The sequence below is a fragment of the Plecotus auritus genome (genome assembly GCF_963455305.1).
Source record: "Plecotus auritus genome assembly, chromosome: 7".
NCBI classification, from domain to species: Eukaryota; Metazoa; Chordata; class Mammalia; order Chiroptera; family Vespertilionidae; genus Plecotus; species Plecotus auritus.
Window position 1 is genome coordinate 55330640 of NC_137774.1, and position 16992 is coordinate 55347631.

The 16992-nt window shown below is 53.4% G+C and overlaps 1 protein-coding gene across 16 annotated transcripts in view; it reads left to right on the forward strand.

Moving 5' to 3' along the window:
- The first annotated feature begins 6125 nt into the window (after positions 1 to 6125).
- Positions 6126 to 16992, forward strand: part of PEMT (phosphatidylethanolamine N-methyltransferase) — a 60722-nt gene continuing 49855 nt past the window's right edge. Inside the window, exons 1-3 of one of the 16 annotated variants that reach the window (XM_080678482.1) lie at positions 6126 to 6371; positions 6955 to 7011; positions 16558 to 16623. Coding sequence is in view for 6 of the 16 variants with exons in the window: in XM_080678480.1 (XP_080534606.1) it covers positions 7587 to 7746 (160 nt within the window). In the remaining 10 variants the exon portion in view is untranslated. Of the gene's footprint in view, positions 6372 to 6423; positions 6547 to 6567; positions 6597 to 6954; positions 7012 to 7121; positions 7491 to 7546; positions 7747 to 7887; positions 7979 to 8840; positions 9066 to 16557; positions 16624 to 16992 lie in introns of those variants that run through there. The other 15 variants (XM_080678487.1, XM_080678493.1, XM_080678495.1 and 12 more) reach the window with 15 other exon arrangements.

The following is a 16992-nucleotide window of genomic DNA, read 5'->3' on the forward strand; positions in this document are numbered from 1 at the left end:
CAGGGGCAGAGCCTCTGCCCATACAGTGTTCGTTTCAGTGTCTATGGCTGCACCCGCATAACTGCTCCAGTCCCGTACGAAGCTGCTTCCATCCGTGAACCAGGTGACGTCTGCATCTGGAAGGGGCTGGTCGGTCAGGTTCTTCCGGAGCCCATTCACTTGCTCTAGCATTCCCAGGTCCTCGTGCAGGGCCTCGTCGAAGATGGTGGGCGAGTTCTTGAACCCGAGGCAACCGAGTCCACGTCAGTTGTCCACTGTAGCCCTCTATTGGAGAGGCTTTTTGGTGAAGCTGGTACTCATCCTCCAGCCTTATGGTCAGGACCTGAATGGGGTGGCCCTTGCCTTCAGTAACCTGAGGCCCCCCTTGTCTGAAAGTTATCTGAGCTCCGATCTTAGTGAGCAAGTCTCGTCCTAACAGTGGGTAGGGGCATTCCGGAATTACCATAAAAGAGTGGGATACCCAGCCCATCCCTAAATCCACCGTTCTTCGGGTAGTCCATGAATACTGTCTCATACCAGTTGCCCCTTGTACCCAAGACCTCTTATTTGCTAATTTTCCTTGAGGCGTACAGAGGACCGAGTGCTGCGCTTCGGTGTCAACAAGGAAGTCAATGGGGGTCCCCTCCACTCTAAGAGTTACCCTGGGCTCGGGGAGGGGGTCCAAACCCCGACTCCCCTAATCACTCAGTTCATCTAGCTCCAGGACCTTCACTCTATCCGCTTCGCCTCCCTTTTTGCTGGCCCTTTCCGGACACTCTTGTTCCAGTGCCCTATCTCCCTACAGTAAGGACACTGATCTTTCTGCAGCTTCCGCCTCCCGCCCCGGGCGGTCCCCTTACCGTCCTCCTGGTTGCCGGCGAGTTGGCGGAGACGGCGGTTCCGTTCCTCGGAAGAGTCCATGGTGGTGGCGAGCAGGATCTTAGCTAGGTCTCAGGTTTGTTTGCTGCTCGCAGCCGCCGCAGCGTGAGCCTGCCTTTCTTCCGGGGGCTCCCTGTTATTATACACCTTCTCGGCTACCTCCAGTAGATCCTTTAAACTCTTCTCCCCCAACCTATCTACTTTTTGCAGTTTCTTTTTAATATCCCCAGCCGATTGGTTTACAAAGCTTATGATCACAGCTGCCTTGTTTTCAGGAGCTTCTGGATTCATGGGGGTGTAGGTGCGGTATGCCTCCATGATCCGTTCTAAAAAGACAGCTGGAGACTCAGCCCTTTCCTGCTGAACATTCCCTACCTTGGCCAAATTAGTTGGCTTTCTAGCAGCCATTCGGAGACCCCCCATTAGAGTCTGGCGGTAGACCCGGAGCCTCTCCCTACCTTTTGCCGTGTTGAAATCCCATTCAGGCCTAGTTAAGGGAAAAGAGACATCTATCTGGACCGGGTTGGTGGTTGGGTTCCCGTCCACGCCTGGAACCACTTTCCGGGCCTCATTGAGGATTCTTTCCCTCTCCTCATTTGTGAACAGGACCTGTAAAAGCTGTTGGCAGTCGTCCCACGTGGGCTGGTGGGTGAAAAGGACAAAATCTAACAGATCAATAAGCCCTGCTGGCTTCTCAGAGAACTTAGGATTCTGAGACTTCCAGTTGTAAAGGTCACTAGTGGCGAAAGGCCAGTAGTGATGGGGTTGATTGCCATCTGCATCTGGGAGTCCACCGGAACCGTAGCCACTCCCGGAACTCTGCCCCCAGCCGCTCCCGGAACTCTGCTCCCCGTGGCGTCGGCTTCCCCTTGCGTGGGAGGATCGCCCCCCCTGTGGACTCCTAGGGGCTGATATGAGGGAGGAAAGATTAGTTCCTCTTCAGTTCCCCCCTGAAAGACAGGGTAGAGGGGAGCTGATGGCCGGGTGAGGTCCTTCTCCTTCACCTTCTCTGTTTCCTGCAAAGCAAGTATGGGTTTCGGCTCCAGGGGGCGCTGGGACAGAAAGGGCTTAAGCCAGGAGGGTGGCTCTTCCACGAGGTCCTGCCAAGTAATAATGTAAGGGAGTTGATCAGGATGTCCCTTCTTGGCCTGAGAGACGATGTCCCTCACCCGGCGGATGGTGGGGAGGTCGAAGGTCCCCTCCGGCGGCACTAAAAGTCGGCCACTCCCTAGAACAAAAAGTTTACCACCGGCCCTTCCGGACCTCTACACTGAGGTTGCTAGCTCTTCCCTTAACCTCTTTGTAATGATCAACCATAATGCTTAAAGGAGTGGTTTGAGTCTGTCCCATTATGTCCGTCAAGAGAGTCCACAAAACAAAACAGAAAAACACAGACACAGACAAACAAAGGGCCCTTGAGACAAGCTTTCCACCGCGAGTCCGTTGGAACAAAACTGACAAAACTGAAAGTGCGGACGACGGCCTCACGCCAATCGGTGGGAGCGACCCACCTCGTCCCAGAGGTTCGAGGGGAATACACGTCCCTCGTGAGGGGAATACGCATCCCTCCTGAAGGAGGTTCGGGACGTCTCCCGATTCCTCCCGCCCGTGGTCCTCCAGTGCGTCAACCTAGACCGCTTCGAGCACTGCCAGAGATCCAGAAATGAGCTCACATAAAAGAGACAAGGAACAGACAGACACCTACCGTGGCCAGTCAGATTCTCCGGATCGGGGGTCCCTTGAGGTTCTTGGGGATCCCGGGCGAGCCCCCAAATGTTATGCCCAGATTTCGTGATCCCCAAAGACCACCAGGGAGCCGAGTCCGATGCAAAAGCAAAGAGCCTTTAATCGAGCTGGCTTGAGCTCAGTCACACACACACACACACACACACACACACACACACACATACACACACACCCCGGCACAGCAGCGAGGTGGAGAGAGAGCGAGCCCCAGACCCCAAACGCGCTGATTTATAGGGGGCCTGGGAGAGGTAGGAGGTGTGAGGTAGTGTGGCCTCTGCTGATTGGTCGGGGTCAGGTTGCACATGGGGGCAGGGCGCGCTTACTTTCCTCTTGCATTTCTATTGGCTAATTCAAAAGTGTGGGTTGGGCTCTTGGAGAGGTTCTAGGGCGGGAACCTGACTCCACGAGGTGGAGGACATGGAACAAAAGGAACATGGAGTCAGTCTCTCCCCGCCCTTTCAGTGTGAAGTGGCAGCTTTCTGGGGAAGCTGCCCAGACTGAAAAGGAAAATTATGGGAATGGGGGGAGTGTGCAACCTAGTTCAGTATCTGGTTAAAACTGTAGTCTTACTGCCGAAACCGGTTTGGCTCAGTGGATAGAGCATCTGCCTGCGGACTGAAGGGTCCCAGGTTCGATTCCGGTCAAGGGCATGTACCTTGGTTGCAGGCACATCCCCAGTAGGGGGTGTGCAGGAGGCGGCTGATTGATGTTTCTCTCTCATCGATGTTTCTAACTCTCTATCCCTCTCCTTTCCTCTCTGTAAAAAATCAATAAAATATATTTAAAAACAAACAAAAAAAAACTGTAGTCTTACTTTCCCACTCTGACTGACTTGGGTGGAGCTGCAGATCATGCCCCCAAGGCCCCGCCAAGACTGACAGGGACCCTCAGGGGCCGCCACAGGAGGAGATATATAGGTCAGAGCCGCCCCACGAGTTCAGTTCAGGCTTTGGATCTCTCATTTGAAATTTTATATGGCAGGAACAGCTGTGCACCCTCACAAGCCTGGGGACCAGGTATGGGTTAAAGATTGGAAAAAAGAACCCCATAAGCCAACCTGGAAGGGACCTTATCCAGTCATACTAACCACCCCCTCAGCTCTCAAAGTTGCAGGACTGAACACCTGGATCCACCACTCCCATGTAAAAGTAGCTCACCAGCTGGACAATCAGCATCCAGAGTGGAAGGTGACCTCTGACCTGAACTACCCCCCCTCCCCTCCCCCCCCGTGGATCAACTTCAAGAAGACGCAGGTCCAGCTGAGTGACCTGACTCTCCTTATCCCCTCCTATCTAGACAATTATTGTTTTGTTTTTTTTTCTAACAATTTTATTCTGTCTTCATACAAGTGTCACCAGAACCCCAGACTGGTACTGGGAGAAGAACTTCTCTGCCTTTGCTACTCCGACGACCCCCTTGGGGAAGATGGGGAAGACTCAGGATACTGAACCCCCTTTTTTGTCGTCCCCCTTCAGCAGGAAGTAGCTAGAGTGGTCATCGACCTTATCCTTAATTCCTGAGTTTTTTGTAATCCCCAAGGCTTAAGAATAACTTGTGGAACAAGAGTGGGAATGAAAAGGAAAATGGGGCGGGGGCGCTTGCAACCTAGCTCAGTATCTGGTTAAAACGGTAGTCTTACTTCCCCACTCTGACTGACTTGGGTGGAGCTGCAGAGTCTAACTGCAGGGTCCTGCCACAGCTGACTTGGGCGGAGCTTCGGGGACCCTCAGGGGCCGCCACAGGAGGAGATATGTAGGTCACAGTCTCCCCATGAGTTTAGTTCAGGCTATGGATCTAGAATCCCCTTGACTAGCAGATCTGTGAAATAAAGGTTAAACTTTCCTCCCTCAGAGCGCTGGCTGATTGTTCTCCTATGCATTCTGCCACAAGATGCCTGTCTCCTTCCCCCTTTGCTCCTTTCCTGTTATTAATAAGTAGCTAATTACAACAGTGTCACTGTCACCCAGCTCTCCTGGGCCCCATGCTGGGCTGATCCTACACCCCAGTGTGTCCAGGAGTGTCATGCATGCAAACGCAGTTACACAGAAGGAAGACACATGGAGAACTCACTGTGTACTCCAAGTGCACATAAGTGCATGTTATTGCCTCTACTCCTCACCACGGCTGTGCTCAAGATATTATTATACCTATTTTATGAACAGAAAATAGATTCAGAGTCGGGAAAGGTTTAGGTTTTACTCAAAGCCACCCAATGAGCTAATGTTAATTTTAGTAATAAAAGCCCATTTTAGTGATTGCTGGGAGCCATGCAGCCAGATCCAGTGCCAAGGAGGGGAGGAGGAAAGCAATGAAGAAATGGCTGTTAGCTTGGATCCCCTCATAGCAAGGGTCAAACTCTGGGCCAGAGAGCCATCTGCAGATGTCTGCGTTGGATCGACTGTGAGTTATAACGGCCTTCCATATCTGAAGATTTATCAAGGGGCAAAGAGAGATAACTTTGAGGGTGTTAATGTAAAAAAAAAAAATTCAAACCTGTAAAGAATTTTTGTGTTTATTTGAGTCAAACTGTGGACAGTTTCCGGGAAGCAGAATGTCAACGTATTGAGATAGTGCCCTGGAGAATGGTGGTTTCTCACCTCCTCTTATACAGGACAAGCCAAGGAGATGTAGGTGGGTCACATGAAATCCATTGATGACAGATTAGGGAGGCCGGAGAAAACAAAGGGGAGGGGGGAGGAGGAGAACCTCTAGGTTGGATAAAAAGTAAAATGATAGACACATACTTTTTTTTTTAACAATGAAGGAATTTGTGATATCTGTCCTGGCACCCAAGGCATTTGGTTGTGCCCTGAGGGGTCTGGAAAAAAGGGAAGTTACAAGTTACCCTGACATTTCAATGATATGTTATCATAGATGCAAAAAGACAACAAGCTCAGTTAAGCTAAAGGTTGACCTTGTCAGGGGAGATACAGGCCTAGGACATGACTACCCACTATAGCTGCTTTTAGTTAAAGTTTAATTTCAGACATCCTTTGCAAGACTGCCATGCAGGCCTTCCCTGAGCTGGTCAGGTCAGCATGTGGCCCTTTCGTTCACAGGGTAGGAAGCCTCTGTTTGTTAAGTCTTCAGGGTCTGTGCCATGAATAAACAGTGGAGCAGGCCGCCTTAGAGGGGGTGAGCCTTCCACCACTTCAGGTGTGAGCACAAGTGACTTCCCTATTTGCCAGGGATGCCCCGAACAAAACAGTCTAGTGAGAGGCTGGCCTGGTTGGTTTCCCCACAAGCTCTCAGACCAGGGGACTTGCAGGCCAGGCAAAGGCTTCTGCCCGGAACTCTCTTCAGCAGGAGGCTTTTGATCTAACAACCCGTCACACTTGAAGCTGTAGTCTGGCTTCCACATGTCTGGGTGTTTCCTTTTCACAGACAGAGCGGCAGGGGACAGGCTGAGGTGGAGTGGGTTCCTCTAGTTGCATCAGCTTTGGTCTGACCTCTGATGTTTACTTTCTTTGTTCTCAGATAAACAAAACACACAAAAACTCATTTCCTGGCTTAAAAAAACAACAGGGGTGGCCAGGTAGGCCAGGGGAAACTGGGGCTTCTGTGAAGTAGACATGGAGATGGGGGGAGAGGGGCAAGCTCCATAAGAGCCCTCCCCCTTGGTGGGCTCCTCAGAATTGGCTCTGGTTCCAGCAGGCCACCCTAGGGGCATCTCCTGACCCTTGTAACAAAGGTCAGTAGGCAAACCAGCCCTGGAGCACCTATTGTGGACCCAGCCCTGTTAAGGCCAGTGGTTACATAGCTGTGTGGTGAGTTTAGACCTTGTGTTGAATTTTGCCATCTGTATTGTCCTTTTACTTTAGAAAAAACTGAAAGTCACAGAGCTAGTTAGTGCACGCTCTCAAGCCTGCCCAGCCTTGGTGTGGTGAAGGTGGGCCTATCTGCAAAGCAGTCAGCACAGGGGGAGTGACTTGTTCAGGACTGGTAGGTGCCTAGGGTCAGCAGGGAGAGCGGGGAGCAGCCTCCATCAGGAAGTAGCTTGTGTTCCTTAAGTCCCAATCCCCCAGGGACTGGGTGACTGGGCAAAATATGGGAGTCTCTTAAGTCTCTTTCCTCATATACATATGTAATGCCTGGCTACAAAAGAGGCTCTCCTGGGACCCAGTCATCTAAAATCCACTTTTCTCAACTCTTCCCTCTCACTGTCCCTCTTCTGCAGCCACCAGCTGTTTCTGGATTCCTGAAGTCCCCCCAATTCACTCTTGCTAGTCTGCCCTACACCACACTTCGCATGCCTGGCATCTATTCCTTGGTACTCTTAGCCCTGTTTTTTCATTAGTACTTATCCAAGTCATAATCCTTTGTTCATGTTTTGTCTCATATTTCCGTTAGGAGTCAGCGTGGGCCTGAACCTTGCGTTGTTGGCTACTGTATTGCAGCAAATACCTGGTGAGTGGATAAGAGAATGAGTGAAGGAACGAAGGAGTGGAGGAGGTCTCTGGCGGGGACAAAGATCGTGGAGGCCTCGGGGGCGGAGGCCCGTGGGCCGGAGCAGTAGCCTTGACCGCAGGCTACAGGGGGTGCGCCGCCTGCACCGCCTCTGGGCAAACGCAGATCTCAGAAGCGGGCGGGGGCCTGAGCCTGGGCCAGGGCGAGGGCCAAGGCCGCGGGGGCTGCGCGGGAAGCTACTTATACCTGCTACCCGCAGCCGCTGGCCTCTGGCCTCGCCGCCGCCAGCAAGGACAGGACCCCAGGTAGGCTGGCGGACCGGGAGCGGGAGCCGAGGACCAAAGGGGCGAGGCGGGAGACCGAACTCCAGAGGACACTGCCGCGATTCCGCCTCGGAACCGGCGGTCCCTGCAGCGTACAATCCTGGGACTTGTAGTTCTCGGTTCCCGAGAGGCCGGCTCTCGAGCTCCAGGAAAGTGGTGCGTCGCGGGGACGAGAAACTACATTTCCCAGGAACCCCGGAGAGGTTAGGGTCACCGGGAAAGCGCCCCGGCAGGCGGCGCTTCCCGGGCGCAATGGGGCCGGTCCTGGGGCAGGTGGTTGCGAGGCCCCCGCGTGGTCCCTCCAGAGGCGGTCCCCAGGGGAGAGGATCGGGGGCCGGGAGCAGAGCCTATGAGCAAGTCGGTGGCGGGGCCCGACTGCTGCGGAGGCCTGGGCAACATCGACTTCAGGCAGGTACTGTCCGGGTAGGCCAGCGGGGAACAGGGAGAGGGACCGAGACGGCCCGCGGAGCCTGCGGCCCGCGGGCGCCACCTCCAACGCCTGGTGGGCGGGCCCACCGTCACCAGGCAACGGGGGCGTGGCGTGGCGAGGCGAGTGGCTGGGCTAGGGCGTGTGTGCGTGTGTGGGAGGAGGGGCTCCTGAGGTTGAGCGTGCCTGCTCGTGAGCCTCAGGGCTGCGTGGCGAGGTTTGTAATTTGGGATGTGGTTGGGAGCCTCTGAGGTTGAGTCTCAGCGTGAGCGTGAAGGAGGCCTGTGCGTGGGGCCGCTAATGCGGGCACCCGGGCGGCGCGGGGCTGCAGACGGTGGTCCTCCATTGGCGGGCGGGGCCGCGCTTGCCCCCTGGGGCGGCGGCCGGTGTCTGCTCGCTGGACGGCGTCTTTTGCAACCATGGCGTCTCCCTAGGCTCCCAGTTCCAATGGCTTTTCCTCTCTCCTGCGTCCTCCCTTCTATCAAAGCTGCCTCTGAGATTTGTCACTTACTCTTTTCATCTCAATCAACCACTCTCCATGGAGCCACCAGCTATATCTCTGCCTGCAGCAGCTTTTAATCTAGTTCATTCATTCCCTTCACTCACCCATGGAGACACCTGATCTTGATTGAGAGCCTGGTGTTGGGGGACAGTTAAACGCCTGCTCTCACTGAGCTTTCGTTCTATTGAGGGAGACAGTAAACCTGGAAACAAAATTTTCTGAAGGAGATAAAACGGGTCAATGCCTTAGGGGAGGAGTGTTGAAACCCCAGGTAGCTGGTGTCCTGCCTGTGAGGAGCTGGCCCGATCTGCTGTAAGCCCTGGGCAGGTGCTGTTGGTGGAGGGAGCTGGCCCAGGCACAGAGACAGGGCTAGCTTGTGGGGGTCGGGGCTCTGCAGTGGGTGGTGGGAGTAAACTCTTCCTTAAGAATGACATGCAGCTTGAGGAGGTCACAGTTCGATTCCTGGTCAGGGCACATGCCTGGGTTGTGGGCTCGATTCTCAGTGTTGGGCCTGCAGGAGGCAGCCAATGATTCTCATTGATGTTTCTATCTCTGTCTCCCTCTCCCTTCCTTTCAGAAATCAATAAAATATATTTTTTAAAGAAAGGAGTAACATGCAGTTGGATGGACGATAGAGCATGTGGGTACAGCTCAGGCACTGTCCCAGAGTGAACATCCCCGTGGAAGGAGCACCAGATCAAGGGTATCAGCCCAGGGAGCCACCTGTGGAGGATGAGCCCACATATGGAATTCTTAGAATCTTACTTTGTCAATGGCCTTTGAGCGTCTCCGGACACACATGGTCAGTGGTGGGCCTGGGATTCATGTTTCCTACCACAACACATCGCAAATGGAAGGGTGCTTGGAATGCCAGAGAGGGACCTCTACAGTGCCTGGCCCAGGATGGGTGGCCCGTGTGCAAGAGTGGCTCACCACCAACTGCAGGCGGGGAAGCCTTCGAGCCATAGGGCAGAATGCAGGGGGTGGGCCCAGGGAGGCCTGCAGGAGGGCCAGGGTCCTGCCCTCAGGTGTCTGAGCAAGGCTTATAGTCTAGACTTAGAAGCAGGAGGTGGTCCTGGCCAGTGGCTCAGTGGGTAGAGCACCGCCCTGCACGTCGAAGGGTCATGAGTTCAATTCCCAGTCAAGGGTGTATACCTGGGGTGCAGATTGGATCCCTGGCCTGGTTGGGGGCCTGGTTGGGGTACATGTGGGAGGTAACTAATTGATGTGTCTCTCCTCCACTCCTGCCTCCTTTCCACCTCCGTCTCTCCCACTCTCTAAAAATCAATGGAAAAATATCTTTCGGTGAGGATTAAGAAAATACATACATACACACATACATTTTAAAAAAGAGCAGGAAGTGAGGATTAGCCCTGGGCGGGCCTTTTCCCCAGAACCTGGTGGCTCTGTGCAGCTGGCCAGAACTGGGACCAGCCACAGTGACCCTAGTTGACTAATGTTCAATTTTTTTCACTCCTACCCTTGTTGGTACAGTTAAGCTTCCTGTTGCCAAGAGATTTTCCTTCAAAAAAATAAACCAACAACACATAACATGTATTTTATGTGGTAGCTCTCCTCCCTCCTCAATCAAAATCTCTGGTTTTAAAAGTTGCCGGTCCCTGGCCCGAGGGAGCTTCAAGGCTCCTCCTCACCCAGGGCCGCTGGCTGCAGGGTTCGGAGCACTGGGGGAGCTGTCTAGAAGGAATACATGCCATATTTCCAATTTAAACTTCTCTAGTAGTCGCATTTTAACAAGTAAAAAGAAAGTGATGAGATTCCTTTTTAAAAAATACACGAATATCACAGCAACTTTATTCATAATAGCCCCAAACTGGGAACAACCAAAATGTCCTTCCATGGATTATTAAATAAAAATATGGTACATCCACCTGGCCAGTGTGGCTCAGTGGTTGAGCATCAACCTTGAACCAGGAGGTCACAGTTCGATTCCCAGTCAGGTCACATGCCTGGGTTGTGGGCCCAATCCCCAATGAGGGGCGTGCAGGAGGCAGCCAATCAATGATTCTCTCGATGAGATTACATTTTATTTGACCCGGGATGTCAAAAATATGACAATCATGTAGCACTGTAAGTGCTCAGTAACCACATGTGGCCTGTGGCTGAACAGCACGGCTGTTGGGTACAGTACCCTTAACCAGCTCTCTTCTGGGCTTATTCCAGTGGGTACACAGTCTTGGCACCTGCTGGGGTGTGGTGTGTACCTGCTGTAGCTTCATGGACCAAGGCTCCCTTTCCCTCCCCACCCTGGGATTGCAGAGCCTTGCTCCTCCGCTTGGCAGCAAGCTGACTGGTGGGTGGATGGGAGCAGGGACTGCCAACCTGCTGTCCTTAGGGTAGAGCACCCCCAGGACTCAGAAGATGGCTCCAGTGGGGTCTAGGGCTGCTGGCTTCTTGGAGGGCCCAGGCGGGGGAACCCTTTATGCACACGAATCAGGTCCCTTTTCCCTGGGAGTTCCCTTGCCCCTGAAAGCAGATGGGTGGTGCCACTCAGTGTAGGTGTCCCAGGTGCCCTTCAGTTTCTTGATCTGTAAAATGCGGATAGTAATGGGGCTCTGGCGAGGACCAAAGTGGGATCAGGATGCAGAGGAGCTTTATACAGTATGCCCCCCCCCACCCCCCACAGGCAATCTTCAGAAGGCAGAGCCCCTGGATTCAGGGAGCATTGAGGCTGCTTGTGATTGGGAGGCCGAGGAAAGTGCTGTGGCGGATTTGGAATATGTTGATTGTCTTTCGGTGCCAGATGCTTGCCTGCGATACAAAAGTGGTTTTTTTGTTTGTTTTGTTTTTTAATACATTTTATTGATTTTAGAGAGGAAGGGAGAGGGAGAGAGAGATAGAAACATCAATGATGAGAGAGAATCATGGATCGGCTGCCTCCTGCACGCCCCTTACTGGGGATCGAGCCCGCAACCCAGGCATGTGCCCTTGGCCGGAATCAAACCCGGGACCCTTCAGTCTGCAGGCCGACACTCTATCCATTGAGCCAAACCAACTAGGGCAATACAAAAGTGTTTTTAAAAATCTTTTGGTGTCATCACTTTACTAGTAGAATAAATGCCAGGCCTTTTATTGGAAGACTTAATTTGCGAGGTTCTCAGGACATCGTTTGTGTCGTAAGTATTCTTTGGATCAGAGTCAAAGCAGCCGGCCAGAGGCTCCTCGGCCTGATCTTTGGGAGTCACTTACACTTAGGGGGCCTGTTTCTTCTGCTTCTATGGAGTCGACCCAGCTTTTCCTTGTTCTTCTGCTGAGATGGTGAATTACATCGATGTTTCGATGGTCAGACCAGCTCTGCATTCCTGGGGTGACTCCCACGTGGTCCTGACACGCTGTCCTGTGTGTGTGCTGCTGGCTTTGATTTACCGTCATGGTGTCGAGGACTTTGGTGGGTATGTTCATGAGGAATATGGTTTGTAGTTTTCTTGTAGTGTCTTTGTCTGGCTTCCGTATTAAGGTAATGCTGGCCTCTTCATGTAAGTGGGCAGTGGCTCCATTCTGTATTCCGGGAGAGAGTCTGTGGATGTGTTGTTATTCCTTCCTTAAGTGTTAGGTAGGGTTCATCCAATGAAACCTTCAGGATCTGGAAGGTTTCAAACTGAGTTCAGTTCCTTTAATAGATGTGGGACTATGTCTTCTGCAATGGATGTCGGTGGCTGTGTCTTCCAGGATTGGCCGTTTCACCCGAGTTGTTGGATTGTGGTGTGAGCGTGTTCTCGGTGTCCCTGTTACCCTGTGATGTTCGAGGTCTGTGGGAGGCTCCATTTCCATTCCTGGTGTTGGTCATTTGGGCCTTTTTTCCCTTGGTCAGTATGGCTAGAGGTTTATTGATTTTATTTTTTCCCAAAGAACAAGTTTTGGGTTTGATTTTCCCCACCTCTATTTTCCTGTTTTCAATTTGATTGATTTTGGGTCTTTTACTTTTTTCTTTCTGCTTCCTTTGAGTTTAATTTACTCCTCTACCTCTAACTTTTTAAGGATAAAGCTTATGTTACTGACTTGAGACTTTTTTATTAATATCCTATATAATAAAAGGCTAATATGCAAATTGACTGAATGGCAGAATGACCAGTTGCTATGACATGCACTGACCACCAGGGGGCAGATGCTCAACGCAGGAGCTGCCCCCTGGTGGTCAGTGAGCTCCCACAGGGGGAGCACTACTCAGCCAGAAGCCCTGAGCTGGGCTCACAGCTGGTGAGCGTAGCCGTGGTGGTAGGAGCCTTTCCCGCCTCCACGGCAGCGCTAAGGATGTCCAACTGCCAGCTTAGGCCTGCTCCCGCCTAAGGTGTCAGTCGGACATCTCCCGAGGGCTCCCAGACTGTGAGAGGGTGCAGGCTGGGCTAAGGGACCGCCCCCCGAGTGCACAAATTTCGTGCACTGGGCCTCTAGTAAGTTATAAATTTCTGTCTTAGCCCTGTATCCCACAATTTTTGATATGTTGTATTTTGGTTCAGTTCAAAACACTTTAAATTTCCCCTTAACCCATGGATTATTATACTTTAACTAGTATCTTTCTGTTATTGATTTCTAGTGTAATTCTGTTACAGTTTAATAACATACTTTTATGCTTTCTTATTCTTTTAAGTTTAATATCTGTTGTATGGCCCAGAATGCGTGCTCGGTACGTGTTTCATGTGCCCCTGAGGGAATGTGCTGCTCCTGTCACGTGGGGGTTCTGTGGGCACCAGTGGTCCAGGTGCTGGTGGTAGTCTCATGGCAACCCCGCTCTGTGCCTCTTCACTCTGTCACTGAGAGGAGAGGTGAGGTCTCCAACTGTGATTGTGGATTTGTCTGTTTCACCTTTCAGTTCTGTCAGTTTGCGCTTCATGTGTTAGCCTCAGTTTTTTTTAAAAAATATATTTTTATTGATTTCAGAGAGGAAGGGAGAGGGAGAAAGATAGAAACACCAAAGATAGAGAATATCACTGATTTGGCTGCCTCCTACATGCCCTCTACTGGGGATCGAGCCTGCAACCTGGGCATGTGCCCTTGACTGGAATCGAACCTGGGACTCTTCAGTCCGCAGGCTGATGCTCTATCCACTGAGCTAAACCAGCTAGGGCTAACCTCAGTTTTTTAATCTGAAAAATGGGCGTGCCTCCCAGGGTTGTTGCATGGACTGAATGGCGTCGTCATAACAGCTAACGCCTGCCAAGCTTCGCTAGTGCCAGATGCTGCTGAGCCTTTCCTCGCACCACCTCCTGACAGCCCATGAAGGAGGAGCCGCGTGGGCCAGGGTCTACGGAGGGCATGAGGCATGCCTAAGCTTACAAAGAGTGTCCAGCTTGGCCAGTCTGGGGCACACCTTGTTTCAGGTCCATTCTCTGCCCTGCCTCATTAAAGCCTTTTGGCAGGGCTTGGCACCCAGTCACTGGCCAGAAGGTCAGCTGGCTTGTTATTATTATTGCCTTTAACACATAGTGTGTATCTGAATATGTGTACGCAGCAGCGCTGACCTAGTGGGCTTTGCTGGGGCCCTTGGTGCCTGTCAAGGCAAGGAGTCAGCAGTTCAGTCACGTGGAGGAGAAGGGAGAGGGAGCCCAGGGAAGGAGATGGGAATTGTGGGAAACACAGGCCCCTCCATAGACTCCACTCCCAGGAAGGGCTCCCTTTGGCCCAACTGACGGGGAGCATGGGAGCCATCAGAGCCTTGTGCCCAGAGCCCTAGACACAGCTGTTGAATGCAGAAGGAGGAGGAGACCTCCTTCCCTGTCCTGAGGGAGTTACGGATTCAGGGGACGGGCAGCTGCTGGCTGCCTCCTTTTATCATGGGATTTAGGGACACTTGAAAGCAGTGTTTTTTCCAGAAACTGTCCGCATCTGACCACTGTCACAGTGACATTTCAACGGGCCACCGCCTTCAGAGGGTCTCCAGGGCTTGCCTGACCTCCAGCTGGCGGGGCCCCTTCCTCGGCCAGGCTCCCGGCCTCTTTCCCTGGGGTTGCAGGTGTGTCCGGGGTGGGGGTTGGGGGCCCTCCGGAAAGACAGGCGAGGGGTCTGTGTTAGCATCAAGCAGAGAGGGAGGGGCAGAGCGTCTGGGCCCTAGAAGCGCCCTCGATCCTGTACTTCCACACCTCTTCCCCCTCTGTGCAGACTGTGACCTTGGGGGACAGTCTCATCACCCATTTCACCAAAGGGAACCCCAGGCTGAGACTGGTCTCGGAGCCCTGCTTTTTATTTGTGTGTATGTGTGGCGGAGGCGGATGGGGGGGGTGGTGGGAGCACCCTGATTCTAGCCTGTATTGTGGGCTGACCAGAGACCATCCGAGCCGGGTAGAGAGCAGGAAGTGAGGCCGCGATGCTACCTTGGTATAAAACCTCTACAAGGTGCAAGGGTGTAAAACATCTGTTCTTAGTCTGCGCCAGGCACAGGGCTTCTAACCAAAAGTTGGCCAGTACCTGTTGCCCGAATCCACTGAGAATGCCAGGGGCATGTGGGTTCCCCTGGGAGGGGCAGGAGGGGCTGTGGCTCCAAGGATACATTCTGCAGGGATGGAGGGCCCTGCTGGGGGCCCGTCCCCTGCCCCCGCCTACCCGTGCCGCCCGCCCTTGCTGTGTCGGCCGTGGATCTCACTGTGATCGTGTGACTTCGACTCTCTAGGCCCCGCTGTTTGTTTGGATGTCACAATGTGACCCTGCTGTGGCCTGTGGCGGGCCGTTCCCTGCAGTGTTCTCAACCCCTTGGCAGAGCCACCAGCCGGCTGGGGGCCCTTCCTTGCCAGACGCGGGGGGGTTGCAGGAGCCGAGCCCTCTCGCTGGCCCAGGGGAGCATTCTGGCTGCGGTAGGTAGTGCTCCTACATGAGTCACCGCATCCTCGTGAACTCTGCAGCCTGTGACTGCAGGGCGTCCCTTCTTAGAAGGCCAGGGCTTCTGTGGCTGTGATAAGGTTGGGGTGGGAGGGGTGAGGGGGGCACTTCCCTTAATCAAGGCAGCTCATGGGGGTGCAGGGGTAGCTGACAGACTTCTACTCTGCTCACTTCTGACCCTGTTTTGGTTATTTTCTGTCTGTCCAGTCAGAGGAGGGAGATCTGTCCTCTCAGGTGGGTTATTCTGGAGTGGGGACCCCGCAGGGTGCCCCTCTGCGGCTGGGAAGGCCACTGGGAGCCGCTGTTAATTCCTTCCCGCTGATCAGGCCCTTCTCCAGGCAACACAAATCCCCTGTCCTGCTCCAAGGTGCTGGGACCTGACACGTTCCTCCCGCCGAGACAGGCTGACCCAGGGCACTGGGACGCAGAGGGGGTCGAGTGTCCACTTTGAGCAATCCTTCCCTGCCCGGGAGGCCTGGCTGCCAGCTGCTCCGCTTCAGCCAGCGCCGGGTGAGCCTCAGTGCCGCAGCTGCCCTCCCTCCACTCCACAGACGATGAAAGCAGCTACTTCTTCCTTCTAGACCTGGCCGCCTGGCCGTTGTCCCTGCCCCCTGCAACGCCCCCTGACGGAGTTTGTCTATCAGGGATCTGGGGGCTGGCTGGCGAAGGCAGGCTCTCCTCTGGCGGCGCCTGGGGGCTTCTCCCGGCTTCTGGCTTCCTTGCCTGAAGAGTGGGTGGCACAATGGTGCCTCTCTGGGTGAGAGGGCTGCGGGCGCCGAGGGACGTGGCCGTGGGACTTGAGCTGTGAGCTCATGGACCTGGGGCCTGGCCTTTGAGGTTCCCAAGGCCTCGGCCTCAGCCTCGGGCTGTTTGTCTCAGTACCTCCCTCCCTCCCAGCAGGCCTTCTTAGCGTCTGGTGAGCAACATGGACTGAATTCTTAGAACTTTCTCAAGCATTTTAGAGGACATTTTACCCCAATGGCCCCGGTGGCAAAATAGGGACACATTCCCAGTTCCCAGTGCTGTGTTCTTTTCCCAAGTGGTATGTTCACATCCGGTGAGGCGGCATGTGACGCTCCCACCACCAGCTCCATCACCCAGGTGTCCCCTATGCCCTCGGAATAGGCGCCCCCTTAGACCCCTGCACTGTTGGCCCAGCTCCCTCCTTCCGCTTCTGACCCCAGGGCTGGGCTCCCGGCTGGCCTGGAGTCTCTTTCCTTGGCCAGGCTCACAGAGCTGAGCATACCAGGCTGGCCGGGAGGTGGTGCTTCGGATCCCAGAGCAAGTGTACATCCCTCAGCACGGCTCCCCTCAGGCCTGCACACAGCTGGTCGCAGGTTCAATTCCTGTCAGGCATCTACCTAGGTTATAGGTTCGACCCCCGCTTGGGGCGTGTAGGGGAAGGCAACCGATGGATGCTTCACTCTCACACCCAGGTCTCTCTGTCTCCCTTCCCCTCTCTCTAGAAGCAATAAGCAGTCCTGGGCTGAGGACTAAGAAAACAAAATCGGGGCGGAGTCTGCTGCCTTCAGGTGGGCGCTGTGGGGCATCCTCTCCTCCCCAGACACGGGAGACAAATACTTAAAAGAATGTTCTATATCCTCAAGCAACAAAACAAAACAAAACCACCATGAAAATAGACATTATGGGAAAGATCAGAACTCTGATGGACTTCTACTTCTTTTACAGTTTAGACGTATTTTTTATTTCAAATTGCATGTGGTGAGTCACCATAATGTGCAGTGCTCTGGGCCTCTAGCGCCCCTTCTAAAAAGAAAAAGAAGGCACAGATAGTGACGCAGGGACTCGGTGAACACTCACCACTCAGAACGTTGGTGGTGTCTCATCTTTTTTTAAAAAATATATATTTTTATTGATTTCAGAGAGGAAGGGAGAGAGAG